Below are 15,191 nucleotides of genomic sequence, written 5' to 3' on the forward strand. Positions count from 1 at the left end.
TTTGATACACGATGCTGGTGTTTTCAATAAAGACAAACCTGTGATATGAAATACAACAGCCCTTCTTATGTCTGGGGAAAGCTTCTTGAGTTAATATCTAGCGACTGATGCTTGGTCAGGTGTATTGTATCACCAGTCATTTCTGTCACCAGAGCTCTCAGGTCATTCAGAGGCATTTCCCTCCTTTGCCTTCCCATCCCCTCCTTTAGCTGTGGAGGCATTTCAAACACTCAAGAGCTCTGTTCAGACCGCACTTTGACTAGTTCCAGACGACTCGAGCAAGGAGGATGGCGTGGGGCTCTCGAACAGCGGTTCCTCAGGGAAACCAACCTCCTGCTGGCGCTCGGGAACCGCAGGAGGGAGCGCGCTGCCCTCCCCACATGCGTCGTCCCCGGGCTGAGCCCGCCCGCCCCCCGCTCCCGATCCCAGTCCCGATCCCAGTCCCGATCCCAGTCCCGATTCCGCTCCCCCCGCCTCTGCCGCACCGGGAGAGGCCGTCCTGCCCTATCCGCGGTGCTCCGGCCGTTCAGCAGTCCCGGAGTTCACGGGTGGCTTCTCTTCCTCAGATAGGAGATAGCAGCCTGGAATGTCGTGCTCGTTTTTATCTCCCTGCTACCAGCCGCTCTTACTGGCCCCAGCCCCTCAGGACGTGACTGTCCCTTCTGGATTTCAACAGCGTAAAGGGAAGGAGATGGCAGGTCCTCTTTAGCCATCCGGGTCCCGACTGTCCCCATAAAACATTTTTTTAAGTGTATGAATCAGTCAGGTTTGGGGTTTATTTTGGATTAATTTCTGAGAATGCCCATGAAACCAGTATCTTCCCCCGACCTCACCTTCCCCAGCTACAACAGCATAGCACGTTCTAAAAACGTAATTTCTGAGGTTCTAGCTCTGCTTTCCCGCCTAGAATAAAGGCAGAGTTCCTCACTTTTCACTGTGCTTGCATTTGTAGAGGCACTGGAAGTAGGCTGCTGCATCCTCCACCTCTGCACCCACTCAGCCCTGAGCTCCTGCTGTTGCCATTACCAGTGACAGCTGTTGCCGAGACAGTTTTATGTACCCATTGAGACAGGCACTGGCAGTTACTATTTACTGCTTTTTAACCATGTCTGGTGTAAAAGGGGCTCTCTGTTGACTGCAAACTGGCAAAAGTTTTCTGGAAAAGTGGTTCAGCTGTGGTACCATACAGTCCATTCCAATAGCTGACCCATGGCATCAACACTGTAGAAATACTGAGGCAAAATTGTTCAGAAAACTGTACCCCATGGATTTCTCAGTTGTCTGTATCGTAGTATCAAATGAAACTACCAGCGTTGTTAGAGGAACACACCATTTCTAAAAGAGTACTAACTCTGCTCTTTCATCCACTGGTCAGTCATGTACTACTGCAAAACAAAGCTTACCCACTGTTTAGGTTTTAATTTTTTGGTTTTGGCCAATAAAACGTACCCTGCAATATTGTTGCCTTTTTTTTTTTTTTTTTTTTTTAAGCTCTTGGATGTTTATGTTCTTTGGAAAAGTAATTACTTGGCATGACTGATGAAACAGACACACTGCAGAACCAATTAACCTATTCCAATCAGAAGAAAACAGCATGCACAGAAAACTTTTGTTCCATGTAGACGTAAACAGAAGGTAACAGGAATGTTTATATGGGACAATTTAAAGTTATTCAGCAAACAAGGTTAAATTAAAACTTTCAATTAATTGCTATGCATTTCAGCTTCACTGGTAAGTGGGAAGATGAGAGTTGATGAAGTTCTTTCAGAACTGTTTTTCATAGGCAAGATTCAAGTGGGGGAAAATATGTTTTCCAGGGGGAAAAATATGTTTTGTAGCTATTTACAATTCCCCAGATGTCCTAGATGGTGATGAAGAGAGGTGAATATAGTATGAGTGGTAGGAACAGTTTATCAACAAGTATTGCTACACAGCATGCACAAGGGTTAATAAAATAAATTATACACCACATTTTCTTTTCAAGCAAGCTTTAAATAGTCCATATGTAACAGAATCATGTGTTACAGACAAGAAAGTCTTGCTGCCAAAACACAGGATGAGTGTTTTTCCCGATTGTTCTTTCCAAATTACAGACTTAGGAAAAAATATTTCAAGAAATTACAAGATTTTTAAAAATAAAAATATGCTAAAATCCAGAAAAGGCCAATAGAACAGACTGGTGAAGTACATGAACAAGTCATCAGAAGAATGTTAGTACACAGGTATACTTACAAAAAACATACAGGAATGAACATAAAGGCCACAGATACTAAGCAGGCTAATTCAGGATCAAATGGCAGAATGCATAGGCTTTATTATAAATTCTGTAATTCATGCATTTGTGTGTGCAGATAAAATATATTTAAAGCCATGTATTGAAATGCCATCAAAAAGACACCTGAACTTCTCCCCAGCAATACCTGGTGACTTCAGGGAAGAGCCCAGTTTTGCTTATTTTTGTGCACTGGCCTAATCTGAACTCATAATCTGAAAAAGGGAAAAAAGTATAAGAAAGAGAACAGGTATTTTAGCTGAGCCACTCAGTAACATTGGGACAAAGATCCAAACCTATTTTTTGGTAATCAGCGTCCCTGGAATGGAATGGCAGCAGCACCAGCCTGGAGAGTTCTCAGTGTGTTTCAGAAAGTGGCTCCAAGAAGAATGATCCAAGGGTTGAGTGTGAAAAATTAGAAATTAACCCTGTAGTAGATAGATAGATAGATAGATAGATAGATAGATAGATAGATAGATAGATAGATAGATAGATAGATAGATGGCTTTTTTTTCAGAGCAAAATAAGGTAGCACTACTGAGTAAGTGGCAAAATGGTATGTGCATTAAGATATACAAGTGAAATCTGCTTGGGGCACCTTCACTCAGAGGAATAAGTCTTCTTAAAATATAATAATAATAATAATAATAATACTTCTTTATACTTGCCACTTGTTAGCAATTGTTTACATCGTAGAAAAATAGATAGTATTCTGTAACAAGAAATATAGTTACTTTGTTAAAATGGGCTATTTTAAACCAGCTACTATTCTTTCATATAAAGAATTTCTAAACAGCAAAACAAAAATAGGTAATACTGAGTGCAAAACAGCCAGTGGTATACTTTGCATTGGTTTGAAACATAGTTGCCAGCTACTATAATTACATGTTCTGTACACTGTACTACAAAAGTCTTTCATCTTTTAGAAGCTTTTGGGTTTTGTTTTTCTTCTTTCTAGGTGGCAAGTATTTAATCCAAGTAAATTCAAACTCTGGAAGTCAGAGATTATTTCACAATCAGTCTTTGCTACCATTCTTTCACATTCCTTTCCCCACACAGTGCAGCAGCACTTTTTACTTACGGCAAAAATCTCTTAAGTTAAACAAAGTTTAGAATGTAGATACTTAGAAGTTTAGCTTATAGATTCACATTCTTTTAAAAATAATTTCACTAATTTCCCGCGTTTACATTTACACCAATGTAACACCTCACTTGATGCACTTCATCATCCTTGCTAAAGACTGAAATAAAGTTCAGAAGAAAACTGTTTGAGAATGGTAAGTATTGTCTTAAACACTAGAAAGCCAGACGGTTCCAACGTAGAAGTCAGATTTTTCTGTGGTCTCCACAATAGCTTCAGACATGAATAGCTAATTCCTAGTGGCAGTGGTAAAGGCATTATCAGTACACCATGAACATCACAAATGGAGACAATTTCCAAACATTAAAGAACAAAAACCAAACAAAAAGCACCCAGAAAAAAAAATCAGTGAAACATTCTTAGTAGAGCAGAAATTTATCTGTTCTCCTCTTCATTAATCTCACACCTTTTCAACTTTGGTGGGGTCATATGTATCTGGAAAAAAAACCAAGAAAACACTATTAATAATGTATTGTGAAATCTAGTCAATATTGCTAGCTGTGGAAATGACACATCTTTTCCCTAGTTTTTATTTAAAAAAAGAGAAGCTGGTAATGGACTTGCTGCATTAAAGATACATATCACATTACTGATCCAAATTCTGTATTTTTGCCAGTATAATTCAGGAACACCTCTGATCAAATACATGAAGATAGAATTTGGGAAGGCCTTGGGTAGGTAGGAACAAGCACAGTGAATGCTAAGAGATTACTTCCAGTTTTCAGGTGCTTTGACGGGAAGAAAAAGACATGAGATTTGTTCCCCCTTGTACTGAACACTAAGGATCAGTAAATGCTTTAAGCATCCTAGCAGGGTGTGTAAGGCTGGCTGAAGGAGTGATTATGCCATGCAGCCATCAAGGTCTTTTCATTTGATTGCAAATCCTTCATTTTAGATTAATTCAACAGAAAACAAGAAAGCACAGCTGTGTTGCATCACTATGGTTAGTCTGTCTCGCTTCAGTCTGCAAAATTGCAGCTCATGTTTCAGCCTTTTTCACTAAAGCACTGGACTGGCTTATTAACACTCTTCTTCACTTCCAGCCTCCCTTCTGCCAGTTCACAGGACACATCACAGGTTGTTTTTCCTTTTCCCAAATCCCCGAGGACACTCTTCTATCAGAGTTTTTAATTGGATTTATCCCAGTGCTGGCCATGAAGTGAGCAGACATGAGCCTTTTCCTTCACCCTCGTCACTCTGGGACGGGATTATGATGAAAAGGCTTTGCCCTGTGAGGTCTGCCTGCCCAGTGCCATCACGCAGACACCTGACTTGCCCTTGGGGTGCACGGTCACGGCGTGTAGGAGCCAGGGCTACCTAGGGAGGAGTGTGCTGGCACAGAGGGGCCCGGCCAAACCGGCACTGCAGCCGTGCTGCTCCTGCTCTTACGCAAGCTGAGGATCTGCACTAACCTCAAACGTCCCTCCCGTAGGCTGCACTCCCACAGCGCTCGCCTTCAAACAGCTGAGCATGAAAATAGTTCCACACATAAATATCACGCTTTGGAGTAAAACGTTCATCCTCAGGACTTTCGTGTTCATGTGACTGAATGTCTTCATTCAAACATAAAAAGCATAAAAATCCTCCAGGGAAATTTTTGCTCCGGTGTGCAAATGTCCATCTGCTACATCCACACTCATGTCAAGGGGGAACTGGCTAAGAAAGGACTTCTGGATTTGGCCCCAGTGCGTGGATTTGTGGTGCAGAATCTTTTATCACTTCTCTTGCCCACCCTTCTCAATATGCTAGTTCAGCCAACAAAGGAGTCTGTGCCAGCAACACCTATGATTTCTGCTAAGCCTTTTATTTTATTTCCAAACAGACTCTACATGAATGCAAAAAATCAACAGGAATAAAGTTTTTGAGGGCCAGTGTGCTCTAGGATAATGCTGCACGTTTTCAAGCTTAATGCACTGGTGGTGTATGAAGATGCCTCTAAAGCAGTAACATTTTTTTCTTTGTAAATATTTTGCCATCTAAACTGTTAGAACATAAAATTCTGAAGTGTTCTGTGATAGGTTGACCCAAGAATAAAAGCGGATTTGCATTTCAGAAACCTGATTTTCCTAAGGCCAGACACATTCACAGAATTCGCCACAAAATTTCAGGCGCTCACTGTTTCAGGGAGTGGCAGGACAGGGGCGGGGAGGAAGGGAGAAAACCAGGCCACAAGACATGGAGCCTCTGCATGGCTCAATATACTTCCCTGGAAGCTTACCCGTGCTCTCAGCACCTAAACCAAGGACACAAAAGTGCCAGACTGACAAGCCAGGTCACTCTTTTGAGGGAGACAGACATTGGAGCTCTAGCACTGATACTGAAATGTTTATTCAACATTTGGTTAAGCTCATTCGAAATGCTCTCTACAGAAACAAAGCCAGATTAGCAGCTTCATGTCTTCAAACAGCAAAGGAGAAAAGACATCCAATGCATTTGGGAACACTTGGAGATGTTCTCCTAATAGCAGTATTTGCATAGTAAGATGAGCTTCTTGCACTCAGTTTTGGCAAGGCTCTTACTCTGAGATGATTGTTCGTCTGCCAAGCTACATTATACATGTGAAAGCCTGTTTCTGCTAAGGGCTGCAGCCTCTGTGACAGGCCCAGCCTGCAATTATAAGACTAACATCACCCTACCTCACTCCAAATAGAGTGGCTTTTTAGAATGGAATATTTGTTTTTTGAAAGCAACAAATACAATGGTTTTCCAGGATTAATTCTCATTTGGGCTTTCAATGGTACCAATGAGCTACTGTGGAAATTGGAGTGAGACTTAACAGAGGAAGACACAACATCAGGCCTTTTTACAAACATGAATCTACAGTCCCTCTGTAAGCTGAAGTTTTTGGGGCCATCAGCAAATGAGGGTCTCTTTGGATGGGAAGAGGCCAGTGGAGGAGCCACCTGCCTAGCCCATGTGTGTCACCCTGCAGTACTGGACAGTGCAGCAGGAAGGGACATTCATGCCATCCAAACATGGGGAGGGCTGTTATGGCTGTGAGGGAACTGCTGCAGTGGGAACACACTGCAGAATACAAGCCTGGCATTGTCAGCAAGAGGGATAAATTTAGACCTAATTTACTGCAGAATAACTCTCCAATAAAAAGCACACAATCTGTTTTGATACATCCCTGAAGTCATGTCACCACAACAGTTATTTTCTTCACTCCAGCAGAAACCCCAAGGGAGGAAAGCATATGAAATGCATGTGGGACATACAAGACCTGATGGGTACAAGAAAGCTGAATCAGCCTGTTTGAAAAAGCTGGTCTGGAGAAATACAGTTCAGAGCAGAAAGAGACAAAGATGTGGGATACAGAAAAAGACATGGAGAAAAAGGCTGCAAGGCTGCAGGAGTCAATACTTAGAACTCACACAAGCATTTATTTTCAGTTGGAAATGCATAAATCCAGTTTAAAGTATACTCCATTTAATTTCAGTCCCGCCGTACTGAAAAACTGTGAACAGATTTATATCAATGACGTTAAATGATTAACCTGTGCAGATTTCATGGTAGAGTGTCAACTGTAACAGAAAGGGTAGAAAAAGGAAGGAGATTAATTTAACAACTTTCACGTTCTATGTTTGCTCACTCCAATCCATTTAATGGACTAGGCAGGTAGCCTGAGAGATTTATCCCTTTAAGCAGGTCTATAGGAACAACTGATTTTCAGTTGTTCAACAAAATGCTAAATGAAAACTGTTTGAGAGAGGAAACAGCTCATGTTACTTTGGGGATGTATATGGACTACACAAGTTTATATGTTTTAGAGAGATCAGAAACACCAAAAAATAGGGGAAAAAGAAAGGTGTTCACTGAAAAAGTCAACTTTCCACTTGTCCTGGGGTTAACAGTTATTCTCAACATCTGATCTGGAAAATATTCATGAGATAGAGAGAATTTCCAGGCCCCTATACGCAGTCATTTCCCAGAGGCTTCACAGAAGAACATCAGATATTTATTTTTAGTTTCTTCTGAACTATGATATAGTATGTGTCTACTTAAGTATTAGAGAAGGAAAAAAATTGGCATTCAAGGATTAAATCACCACATGTTCCCAAACACTGGCATTAGAGTGACTGTCTTTGAACTCCACTGTTTTAGCCTGGCCATTCCCTGAAACAATTAGACAGAGATAAAACCTTAAGGAGCACTCCAGTCTCTGTGAATGAATTTCTGTATCACAAGTGAGTTTTACAGTAACTATTCCTAAAATGGGACCAGAGAACACTCATCTTTTCCACAAGGAGAGCATAGTGGGTGGATCCCAGATGAGGATAGTACCACCTACAGCCTGTTACTATTTGAGCAGCATTACGTGGGCATAAGCAAACTGATCATGCCCATTACATAAGGAACGAGTACCCATCTGGATATCCCATAAAAGGATCTTACCTAAAGAAAAATCTCTGTCGATCTTCTTCTTGTCCACTCCACCTAAACATCCATTTTCATTGAGAGAGATAACACGCTTGGAAACAGCCCCTGAGCTTGCCAGTTTGCTTCCTCTCTCCTCTGGTACCTTCGACAGCTTCTCCTCATCCACCTCCTCTCCCGAGTCTGCGCTCTTAATGCTCAGACGTCTCATCCGCGACACAGAGTCAACTTCTTTCATTCGCACCAAGCGATCCATGGCAGTCCGGCTGGGTGGAGATGTGAGCTTGCCTTGGAGTGTCTCTATCACTTTTGAGGTGCTCCTCACTCTCTTTTCTGAATGCTGATAAGCAGCTGACTTGCAAACCAAGGTTTGGTCCTCACCTTGGCTGGGACTCACAGGTTGTTCAAGAACTTGCTCAGTTACCAGTGGTTTGGGGCTGGCTTCCTGGTGAGTGGCCTGGCATTCATCAGGGTATAAAGATCGTCCTCCTGCTCTGACAAATAGAGCACTCTCTGTCCAGCCACACTTTCGTCTGCCTTCATAAGAACCTTCTTTTTTTCCTTCTTTGTTATTTACTATGCTCCCTATCGTTGATGACTCAAAGTCCTGAGCACCATTTGAAGGGCTAGTGCTGGGGTGGGGCCCAACATGGTCATCTGGAAGGAGAGACTCCACTGCTATATCGATACCTAAAATTCTTGCAGCTCTTTCCTGCAATGACTCGTTCACAGGGATTTCCACTGCATTTGCATCCGAAGAGTGATCAGAGTTGTTAGCACCAAGTTCTGGGGCCACATCAAGTCCCACTGACCTCAAATCTGGCTCAGAGCACCTTTGGTTCCTCTTTGTTAGTGACAAGCGTACTACTGACCCTCTCTCTAATACCTTATCATTTGTGGGAGTTGCACCTTTGCTCAGTTTTACAAATTCTAGGTAATTTTGGTCTTCGCTCATCTCCCGCAAGACAAGGTTATTAAAAGGATTGCTGTGACATGAACTACTTGGGCTACTGGACAAAACTCTTTTGACAGGGCCCACATGAACTGGCTGTTTGCTTGTTCTGCTCTTGGCTTCCCCCATCCCCATTTCTGTTATCAGACTTCCATCTGCTGGCCTGACTCCTTCACTGCTCCCTCCTGGCTTTGAGGAACCTTGAGAACCAACGCATCTTGGCTCACTACCATGCTCTGTCCCCATGCTCCAACTTTCAGACTTACTTTTAACCCTTCCTGACCTAAATACAGGCACCTCTGGCACAACCATTTCTGATTTCCCCCCATGTCTTGGCTCCTGGCTTGATTTCTCATTTCTGGACTCCCTCCTTTGCATAAAGGCACCTGCCTGCAGAGGAGCTGCAGCACTTTCCAAATCTTCTTCACTGCTTGTGCTCTCCTCCTGCCCTTGCAGCTCCTTGTTAAAACTTTCTAGCTCACTTATTGCATCCCAGGGACGGCGACTTACAGGTTTCAACAGGAACTGCCCAAATGGTTCTTTACTGTTGCAGGGAGCACCTGGTTCTCCCTTAACTACATCTCCCTTGGAAAGAAGGCCATTTTCCCTCTCTTGGACAGGCACAGGCTGGCTCTGGTGGGCTTTTGGGGAGGGAGACTGAAGGACTGAGGGGGCAGTCCTGGAAAATGCACTGTTGCTAGACTGGCTGAGGTGTGTCTGGCCCTTCATACTATAACTGCTCTGCCTGCAGCCCCTCTCATCAGAAGGAGACCCTGCCTGTTCTGCCCCCATTGTGGACGCTGTACATCCCGGGAGTTTTGGAGATAGAGGTTTGCTACTATCAGGCTTCCCAGGCTTTGTACCATGGAAAAACTGTGGGCTCTCAGGTTCGTCAGAGAAACTGGTCTGTGTCTGCTGGTCTTTGTACTGATCACCTGGCCAGGAGCCAGAATATTTGAGCTCTCTGTGTTTTGTAGGCTGAATAAATCTGAGGTCATTCATTTGTTTGAACTCTTCTGGTCTCCACAGCTCTTGTTTTTGTAACTCATTTTTATTGGTCATGCTTCCTGTAAGCGCTTGTAACTCCAAGTCTGTTGAAGACATACTTAAGAGACTTTGTTCTTGCAAAGCCCCATTGTTATCAAACCTATTCTTATCAGGGCTCTGAGTTATGTTGTTGTTCCTATCTGTATCTGGCAGATTGGATTCTGATTTAACTGGGATGGAGACCAAACAAAATATAGTTTCATTCATTTTTTTCTTTGAACTCTTCTTGCTCTGCATCCCAGTTCCAGCTTCAAACTTTTTCACTTTTGTAACAGTCTCACAGGTGTTGTCCATATGTGAATTTCTTACAGAAAGTTTGCCTTTCGTGTACTCTGTGCTGGCTTCATTACGGGGGCTGTAATTAGTTGCTCTACAATTGTCTCTTTGGTCCGTCAAGGCACAATTTTCCTGGTCTCGGATGGATGGTGCCAACCATCTGTTGAGATGAGTGGAGCTGTCGGAAGTTCTTTCTCCCTTTGCAGAACTGGACAAGTTTGATGCATCCACAAAGGCACTGTTGTACTGTACTTCAAGATTTCTCTCTTGCAAAGCACCAGAACTGGGACTACGTGCATTTTCAGTGTGGTTAGAGTTGCCCTGCAGACCTTCCAGTGGTGCAATTTTAATATGTCGTATCCGAGGATCATCAAAGGGAATATACTGAACGGAACGCAGGTGGTCAGCAGGGCGCCTTGCATGGCTTTGCTTCCCATGAGGAAAATGGTTGTCTTTGCAAGGGTCACCCCCCACTTCAAAAGTATTCATGGCTGGTCGTTGGCAGGGGACAACCCGCTCTGCAGGACCCTGTGGATCACTGCTGGTGCACATGTTGGTGTTAGGCACTTCACTGGGGGAATGTGGGGTCACATGTTGGTGAGGTGGGGATTTGTAAGAAGGAGGAGGTACATACACTGGGGGCTCCAAACCAGAGTCTGGAATGCCAGCATCTTGCCTTGGCTCACTGACTTTGGCTAAGTAGGAGATTGGTTCTTCTTTCTGGTAGTGGTCCTGGAAACCCACGGTTTCTGCAGGTGCCCTAGTCTGCCGCTGCAGTTCATAGGATGGAGGCTTGAGAGGTCTCCCATACTTGGGCTTCACCAGGGGAAGGACATGGCCTCCAGTCCCATGGTGCTTGGCTGGTTCCACGCTCAGTCTGTTTGGGGGATAGGAGGGGGTTTTAGTGACGCTGAGCGAGTTGTTACTGTTGGTCAGGGAGGGCATTTCCACGCACCTCATGCTCTCAGGTGAAAGGACCCTCGGCAACGACTGCGATTTCCCCCTGCTGTGGGTGCTCAGTACATTGTCTCCCAGGGTCAGCGAATACAGCTCTTGAAGCAGCTTCTCCCTGTCACCCTCAGACATTTGCCTCCCAACCTTTTTTGGCTGGTTCCAGCTTTCTACTTCCAGACTTCGCCATTTGCAGTCTCTGGGCACTTCACAGCTTTCCTGCAAGCCGCTTCTTCTGACATGCCCTGCACCTGTCCCCACCTTCAGCTGATTCTCCTTGGGGTGCCGGGGTGCCCCTGGGGTTGCAGCCAGGCCTTTCATCTCCACACTCGACTTCTGGGAATAGCCCAGCAGCACACTGAAGTCCTGTCCTCGTCTTCTCCAGTAGGCAAGGTCTTTATCAGTCTTGGGCTGGGGAGACCATGCTAAATGAGGCCTGTCATAAACCCTGGAAAAAAAAGCAGTGTCAGAAGCAGTGTGCACAGGTGCCTGTTTTTTCTACCATGGGTAAGGTCATTAGGAGGTCAAATGATGAGTTATGCCAATGGGGTTTTGTGTAATCTATTTGCAACCAGATGACAATTTTAATGAGAGGACTTAAAAGTTAGTCAATTGACATGGGTAAAGGAAGGGACAGAAGTTCCTTTGACATGTTGTTAGCTATGCAAAGATGTTAGAAAGAGAGAAAAATGCACACAATTACCTGCTGGGCAAACATGCACAGTTGTCCTTGATGGACAATAGAAAACTCCCTGCTTACAGCAGGGGACTGGGAACTAGAAGATCTTGAAGGTCCCTTCCAACCCAAACCAGCCTCTCATTCTAAGATGCCATTCTAAAACCAGAAGTGACTGTCTTGAATTAGTTCTGTATCCTGCTAAATTGAAATCCATAGATGTCAAGGAGACTACTGTGGAATTCAAGTTTAATAGGATTCCAAGAAACAGAGGTAGAGAGAACAGGTAGATGTCTATATCATAATGTTTCTTAAGATATAGTCTGTAAGAAATATGATTTGCATCCTGGTAAAAGTGCTTAAATTAAACATGTCAGTTCCAGAATTGATTCTTGTTCATCTTTCTGAGGGAACAAATTTCTTCAGGGTGCTTTGGATTAAATGACACATGTCACAACAATGGTGATGTATCAACACAGTTCTGAATAAGATGGAACCAATACTTAAAATGTAAAATACTTCAAAAGAAGTATAAAATTCTTAAATAAAAGAATATATTACTGAAATATGAAAGACATTAGACATTGCAGATTAGAAATTCAGAACACAGATTAACATGAACAGAATAGGTTCTCTGTCTGTTCTGAACAGAGTGTAAACTGTTTTTTACATTCCTGCTGAACAAAATTTGTACCCTTCGATATAAATAATTAATTTTCTACTTGAATTGCATTCTGCTATTCTTGTACCTAAGGTGTCCAACAATATAACTGCCTTTACACTATGTGGCTGCCACCAGCATAAGACTGGAAAGAAAAATCAAAATTGACAGAAATAGGACAAGTATGTAGATAGAACTCAAGAATTTCTTCCTCTTCCCTCCACCCCAAGGTATATAAACAGTGTCATCGGGCTCTTTTTTACTAAAAACAATGATCTGTTTAAATAGGAGTTTATGAAGACATAATACAAGTCAAAATTCAGAATGAAAATTAAGCCATCCAGATCCACAGCAATTTCATTTCATGTGTATTACCTTAATCCTATGAGTCTAAAAGTTTAAAAACCACACTGGCATAAGGAGCATCTTGCTCATATTAATTCAATTGGATTAAGATTGAACTTCTGAACAAAATGCTCTGCCTCTGAAGCATGAAACACAGTTTGATTGCTGAAGCCCAAGAAGGAACAGACGTCTTCATTAATCAGTGAAATATAACAGGGCACCTCCTATATCAGAATCTGATTGTAGTAACAACCAACACTTTAATGTGGAAACATACAGCTGAACAAATGCTGTCTTCGACCTTTTCATCTCATCCCCATACTGCTGTGGCATCATTTGTATCTGTGTTTACAAAATGAAGTGAGAAACAGGATCCAGCAAGAGTGAGGAGGAAATGGACAGGTTGCTCTTTCTGATTGATTTTATCCATCGTTGTAAAAGGGTCTACAGAAATTGCAGGGAGTATAGTCATAGATTCCAAGATCAGATGAGACCATTACAATTATTTAGTTTGATATCTTGCTCAGCACAGGCCATCAGACTTCTCTGAGATGATTCCTGCTTAAGTGGTAGCATGTCTTAGAAAAGCACCTAAAAATTCTGATTTTTAAATTTCCAGTGATGTTGCAAAGCTTAATTCACTATTAAAAAAAAAACAACAAAGTAACCCAAAATTCTTCTCAACAGAGAGAAAGCCTCTCCATTTATTAAAAGCTGTTTAAAGGATTAAATTTATTTATAAATGTTAATAACTAGACTCCAGTAATGAACTTCAGAATGTGATACAATCCACCGTGTAACCTGTTCTATGTCATCATTGCAACAAGAGTATAAAAAAGACATTTAAAAGGAGGCATTTAGAGCATTTTAAACCTAGTCCTTTCTAAGATCTACTCATAGGACAGACAGTATCTGTCTAAGCTCTGGCTAAGGCACTAGAAGCGGTTTCACAGCCAGCTTCTATCAGGGACCCTGTAAACTTCTGAAGATGACATTGCACTGTGCAGTGGGAAGAGGATGCTCCAAGGACCCTCCAGCAGAGCTCCGTGCTGAAGTGTCCTCTGCTCTCAGTGATGGAGAGCAGCTCCTGCACACCTGCATGCAGGCATGGCAGGCAGGAGGCAATGGGGCAGCACTGCAGAACCACACTGCTTGTGGACACAACTGCAGCAGAGTGTGCCTCCTTCCAGGACATGTGGTACTTCTGGGTCTTGCAATCAATAAAGTGGTAGAAGGGGAAACTTCCAAGAGCCACTTCAAGTTTAAAATGCTTCACTGCGGCCTCAGCAATGCTAGATCTCTGAATGATGAGTACCAGTCATGGTGCAGTCTTTTGTGCCCATGACACATCACCAAAGAGAAGACTTCACAGCCCCTCTGTGCAGTCGTTCATCTCTGACTATGCCACTACACAACTCTGTGTCTCTCCACGGTGTGCTGGTGCTGATGCACAAGGAAATGCACATCTGGACACAAGTGCCTGACAGCTGGGAGGAGGATGGAGCCAAGGATGGAGCAGCACCATGGGACCAACTGTGGAGATTTAAGTTCCAGGGGCAGAGTGGTCCCAAGGGATCAAGAAGGTGGATTTTAACACTATGAATTCTTTTCTAACAGGCCTCATTGTAACGACTATCATATTTGCTCTCATGAAGTGCTTTGAATTGATTCTGTATAAAGTTAATTAAAATGGTTTTAAACTCCCAAAACTATTTCTAGCTTTCTGTGAATTTTTGGCCTTTACAAGAAATGAGGCCATCAGTCTGCCCTCCCCAGCTGCATGACCACATTTCACTGAGCTGTCTTGCTCAGAGCCATGGGCTGAAGCTGCCCATTTCCCCTAGGGTGACGCTGGACCAGCAGGACCTCACATGATGCAGAAAACAGGGCCAAAAGTGAAGGAGTGTGGCACAGGCATCGAAGTCCAAACCCTGCAGAATTAGGCCACTGCAGGGCTGTGTAAGGAATGTCTGTCCCTGTTGCTGGCTGCCAGCATGCAAGTGGAAGGTGTTGGGCACACAGTAGCTCATCCTGCAGGCACTGCCGCAGACTTTGTGCCCTACAAAAAGCACTGTTAAGAAAGTCAGCAAGGTGGAAAAATTTTCAGAGGGCTGTTCTGGACACTGGCAGCTTCTGTTCTATTATGAAACGCTATCTTCACATACACTCTTCTGAGATCCAGCACTGGAAAACACCAGTATACTTTTTTAATTGTTCCAGCAGGTGATCTCATTAATGATGATATCTATTTATCAGTAAATTTGCTAGCTACTAACATAGTTCCTCCCACACAAACAACTAAGCAAAATGCCTCTTCTCTCTACTTAGAACACAATCACGAGGGAGTTCTCCTGTGAAGAGAGAACTCTCATCTATACCCATAGGATCAGCTTTCCCATTTTCTTTGACTTGTCTCCTCTTCCAAACCTTTACTGTGTGGCCTCCAAGTGCTCAATTAAGCAAGGACAGCCAGGACAGCCCTTCCACCATCTG

General features: G+C 43.2%; 1 protein-coding gene across 5 annotated transcripts in view; it reads right to left on the reverse strand.

The window, feature by feature from the left end:
* Positions 1–756: 756 nt before the first annotated feature.
* JCAD (junctional cadherin 5 associated) overlaps positions 757–15,191 on the reverse strand; it is a 61,150-nt gene continuing 46,715 nt past the window's right edge. For 3 of the 5 annotated variants that reach the window (XM_014880396.2, XM_014880397.2, XM_088160015.1), the window contains one exon: positions 3,770–11,464. In XM_014880396.2, coding sequence (XP_014735882.2) covers positions 7,714–11,464 — 3,751 coding nt within the window. In that variant the 3' untranslated portion in view covers positions 3,770–7,713. Of the gene's footprint in view, positions 11,465–15,191 lie in introns of all 5 variants that reach the window. The other 2 variants (XM_014880399.2, XM_014880400.2) reach the window with 1 other exon arrangement.

This window comes from Sturnus vulgaris, chromosome 1, assembly GCF_052056855.1.
Source record: "Sturnus vulgaris isolate bStuVul1 chromosome 1, bStuVul1.hap1, whole genome shotgun sequence".
Lineage (NCBI taxonomy): Eukaryota > Metazoa > Chordata > Aves > Passeriformes > Sturnidae > Sturnus > Sturnus vulgaris.